General features: G+C 30.1%; 1 protein-coding gene across 1 annotated transcript in view; it reads left to right on the top strand.

Annotated features, from left to right (window-relative positions):
• The first annotated feature begins 886 nt into the window (after positions 1-886).
• The window catches only part of LOC106474866 (serine/threonine-protein phosphatase 2B catalytic subunit 3-like), a 13,019-nt gene continuing 8,747 nt past the window's right edge, over positions 887-5,158 (top strand). The window contains exons 1-3 of the mRNA XM_013935562.2: positions 887-945; positions 3,571-3,655; positions 4,618-4,715. Coding sequence (XP_013791016.1) covers positions 3,630-3,655; positions 4,618-4,715 — 124 coding nt within the window. The 5' untranslated portion in view covers positions 887-945; positions 3,571-3,629. The remainder of the gene's footprint in view (positions 946-3,570; positions 3,656-4,617; positions 4,716-5,158) is intronic.

The raw sequence follows: 5,158 nt of genomic DNA, 5'->3' as shown, positions 1-5,158 counted from the left end.
TTTACTTGTATCATGAATTAAGTATGGCAGACTCTTCTCATTCACTGAGAAGCATTTCAAATGTAGTAAACCATTGCATGGGTTGTTAAATGAATTTCTTTTGTGCTTCTTGAATGATATGTCTGTAAATGGAAGCATTTTTATACTAAGCTAAGGGTCTTAAAAAGCAAAGATTTGGATTTGCAGTATTTTCCTATTTAAGGTTTGTTGATTAATCTTGTGCTTGGTTTCCTTCAGTAAAATATAAAATAAAATAAAAAATTGTTTGTTATGTGTATCTTGTACAACACAGTAAAACGTATTTGTAATAGATCTGTTATTTTTGTTTATTAATTTAAAAAATAGTGGAAACTCACTTCCAGTTCCAAAGTGTGTTAGGTTTCTGTTACATGATACAATTAAATGTATTGTTCCTCCTGTTCTAGTGTACATGAAATAATGTGATTTGAGAATGAGCTAATGTGTGTACTGTGCTAACTTTTAATTACATCCTGAAGATTTTTCCTTCTTTACTTCGTCTGTATTTGTGTATGTATGAAATTTGTATTCATTCTTAAAATTGCAATTTGTGTTTAAAAATCTTGCTGATGAGTTAGTAAGTATAACTTATACTGCTTGACTTACTAACTCTTGTATGATTCTGGTATTTAATGTTATTTCTAGTTGGTATTGGATAAACTTTTGTATTATATGTGTTTCTACCAAAAGTTTAACATAGTAAACATTAAATTTATGGTGATCTCTTGCTAGAAAGTTGAATGATTTCAATTTAATTTTAACTTACAATACATTGCCAGTTGAGTTCAGTATAATGACTAATAAGTGTATTTAAAATTTCTTTCCAAACATTTCCTTTTTTCCTCTTCATTTTTTGACACGTAAGTTACACTTTTAATCCTTTTTTTATTGTTGTAGTTCTAGTTTGTGTTTTCCTGTACTTAACATGTAAATATGTAGAATAGTATGAAAAACTGTTCAAGATGTTCTTTCAGTCGCAATGATATTTTTTTAAGTTCTCTTATTAAACAGAAATTTACCGAGTATGTTCAGTGAATATCACTGAGTGGAAATTAACAGTTGTAATTGATTGCATACTCCGATTCTGATGATTATGAAAGCAGATTGTGTGTAATTATTATTATAGCAAGATGTGTTCTCAGCTTATTTTGAAGATTTCTTAGCAAAAGTTTTGTAAATAGGCAGCACTTTAAGATTGGCATAACTCTTTGAATGATATATATGGTTTTGTTGGACAAATATTATTTTACGTAGCTCATTTATAAATGTAAATTACACTTCACTAATGTAAAAAGTAAAAGCTCTTCAGATGAAATTCTATAAGAACAACATTATAAGCATTTGGAGAAAAAAGTTGAGGTGGACAAGTATCATTATGCATTGTAAAGTTTGGTGGAGAAATGCTCACTTGAAGGATCATCACTTGTATTTTTAACACGTTTTGTCTAGGAAATTTGTTTTTGTATTTTGTGTCAAGCTTGCCAAGGTACAAGCTAAGAAAGCATACTTGTAGAGTATATATACTATGTAGCATATCATAGGTCAATCATAATGGCTTTCGAAGAATACCAGCTATGCTAAAAATCAAGCTTTAAGGCATTCTTTGAAAGAACAGTAATTTTACTAAAACCCAAGCTGTCCACTGTTAAAATCCTAACACACACCAATATTTTGGTTAATAGTGTGAATAATTAAAACACTTGCTAAGTGATTTTGTGATCACTAATTTGAGGAAGAAGTTTGTTTGTGTAAATGTATGTGAGCTAAAACTTGAAGAGTGTTATTGCCAGTCAAGAAGTCTTAGAAGGTAGCTATAAACTCTCTAATAAACATTATTGTAGGTGAAAAAGCTAATAAGTAAAAAAAGAAACTACAAGACTGAGCCATGAACCCAGGACCTATGGCTAACAGGGCTAATGCCCTATCAACCAAGGTATCCAAGAGTACAAACCACCCACAACTTGTTTCACCATTAAGGCATGAGTACAAATCTCGTACTACATTGTGCTGTTGTGGTCAGGCAATTGATGGATTGTTTTTACACCACTCAAACAAATCATAAGAGTCTACTTAGACTCGCGTGTATATACTTTTTATTATTATTATTTAATTCATATCATAACTCAATGAAAGTAAACTTTCTAACAAACATTATTTTAGGTGAAAAAGCTAATAAATGAAAAAGAAACTCGTGGAGTGAACCAGGACCTTTGGCAAACAGGTCCAGTGCAGTCAACCCACTAATTACCTGACCAGAATTACACAATATAATATGAGGTTCATATCGTACTTAAAAAGCCTTAGTGGTGATACAAAAACAATTGGTTTGTGCTCTTGGATAGCTCAGTTTTAGAGCCTTGGCTCTGCTGGTGGCTGCAAGTCCTGGAGTTTCTTTTCACTTATTGACTTTTTCACTTGCAATGTTTGTTATAAAGTTTACTTTCATTGAGTCATAATATGAATTAAATAATAAATATAAACAGTTAGCTTTTGGTATTCAGCTACTTTTAGGCTTAGTACTGAAGTAGACATTTGAAAGTTATTTAAACTTCATGTTGCTTAGAGCAAATTTCTTTGACATTATGATTAGTTTGTAACAAACAGCATGTTTTAATACAAAAAATCAAAGTTTGAATGATAGGTAATGATTATTTTGAATAGTAGAGAAATCTTCATTGTAGTGTGTGTGTATTTTGGAGATGAAATTTGGAACTGTTTTTAGATTTTGAACCCTTCTGTTGGATTACAAAATAGTTGTTGGACCAGTTGCTCGTTTTCTTCTAATAAATTAAACGAATCCAGCTGAAAATTTGAAGCATGAATGACAAATTTTTATTTTTTATGTAACACCCACCTTGCTTTTAATGATAGTAAATTTACAATCTGTACATGAATGACAATTTTTTTTACATAATGCCCAATAACAATAAATTTACAATCTTCACATGAATGACAATTTTTTTATGTAATGTTCTCCTTGCTTTTAATGACAATAAATTTACAATCTGTACATGAATGAAATTTTTTTATTTTTTATGTAATGTTCTCCTTGCTTTTAATAACAATAAATTTACAATCTTCACATGAATGACAATTTTTTGTTTTTTATGTAATGTTCTCCTTACTTTTAATGACAATAAATTTACAATCTGTATATGAATGACAAATTTTTATATTTTATGTAATGCCCTCCTTGCTTTTAATGACAGTAAATTTATGATTCATACATGAATGGACAAAAAAACATGCACTTAATTCAGTGTTAGAAATATCAAATGGTGCTTTGTAATGATTTTTGTTTTTCTTTGCATTACACTTGTGATCAGAAAGTGTAATGTAATTGGAAACTTATAAAAGTGTGTTAAAGCTACTCAATACACAAATAGGATACAGTTTTCACACTTTAAAATTCACAGTATGCTGAAGATTGTAATCAGGAAATTTTAATACATCTTCAAAGGGTAATAGACAAATGAAGGGTTAATAATTGCTTTGTGTTGGAAGTATGTATGAAAACTGTAGCTTATGTTGAACTGTTTTAACTTTATGTAGGTGGTGCAGCAGGGGCAAGAAAAGAAGTCATTCGAAATAAAATCAGAGCAATTGGGAAAATGGCTCGTGTGTTTTCTGTATTGAGGTAAATTTTTTGTTTAGCTTTAATAGTGGTATTAGAATTGATATAAGTTTATTCAGTAAAATAATCTTAACTAAGCTTGCATTTGATCAAAATTTTGTTGCCTTTTGGTTTTATTAGTCTTGTTCAATGTAAAAGATGTAACAGTTAAAATTGTTGGGTAAATCTGACTGTGACTAGCCAGTTGCATCAGCCTTGGTTAGCTACCTCAATGACACTAGTTCAGGTAGTGAATTTTTCTTCCTTGAAACCTTTAAAATTATATACTTGTTAAGATAACTGTTAAAAAACCATTTTTTTGTGTAAATTGTTATTAAGTGTGTTTGCTGATAAACATTCAATTTCATGCACATACAAATTCAGTAGTTGGCCATGATGCTACTTGTAAAATAGGATAAGTATAAGATGTTTTTCATGTAATATGAAGAAATATCTATGTTTGTTTGGTGCATTCAGTATCTTAACAGTATAGTGACTCACCCCCCCCCCCCCAACCAGGTGATAGATTGTTTTTTGTTTTAATTTTTAATTTCTCAGGTAAATATATTAAACTCTTTAGTGTCTATATTTCATTTTAGATCAGTGTTTCTCAACCTGGGTGATACCACCCTCTAATGGCCATTTTTAAAATTCAGGAGGGCAGTAAACTTTGAGGGGGAGGCAGGGTGGTCGACAGAAAAGTTTGGAGAATTTCAAAGCTATATTTGTTTATATTAAACCATAAGCATAAGAGGTTTTTTTTTTCAAAAGTTTGAGCAAATCATTGTATGGATGTGTTTGTGGCAAGCAACATCCACCCTCATGCTTCTCGTCCATTCGTTGAACATCTCTCTTTTGGTCACTTTAGGTATTTGTTTTAAAAATTCATTAGAAGGGTGCATGAGTGCTCATTGTTCGCTGAAGGGTGTGCTTAGCAAAAAAGGATGGGAAATTGCTTTAGATGAACTGTTTGTTAAATTTTGCAGAGAAGAGAATGAAAGTGTTCTCCAGTTGAAGGGCTTGACACCTAGTGGAAATCTACCTCTGGGCATTCTTTCTGGTGGAAAAACAGGTGTAAAGAATGGTAAGAAAATACATATTTAAGTTAATTTCCTTCCAGCTTAATGTGATAAACCAAATGATTAAGGAAAAATATAAAAACCATCTTACAACTTGAAGAGAAAATCTAACATGCAAAGTAATTTTGATTTTAAGATTAAAAATACTTTTATGCATCAGAAAATTTTCAGATTTCACATGTGAAATCTTTATAACCTTCATTTATTTATCAAATGTTTTTTTTTTTGAAAAACTTTATTTTTATTTTCACTACTGTGTCTCTTTATGGGTTAGATCAATTTGACCGACCTCATAACCACCATAAAAAAATTATGAAATCAACATGAATTATGTTTTTTATTCTAGAATGACTACAGATTATAACAGTCTAAAAAACTGAAATCTCATAACATTATACATCTATATATATATATATATTATTTGTATTATATTGCCCTTTCAGCCATG

Source organism: Limulus polyphemus, unplaced genomic scaffold, assembly GCF_000517525.1.
Source record: "Limulus polyphemus unplaced genomic scaffold, Limulus_polyphemus-2.1.2 Scaffold7788, whole genome shotgun sequence".
NCBI lineage: Eukaryota > Metazoa > Arthropoda > Merostomata > Xiphosura > Limulidae > Limulus > Limulus polyphemus.
Note: the sequence above shows the minus strand (reverse complement) of the source record. Positions and strands in the feature narration are given on the sequence as shown.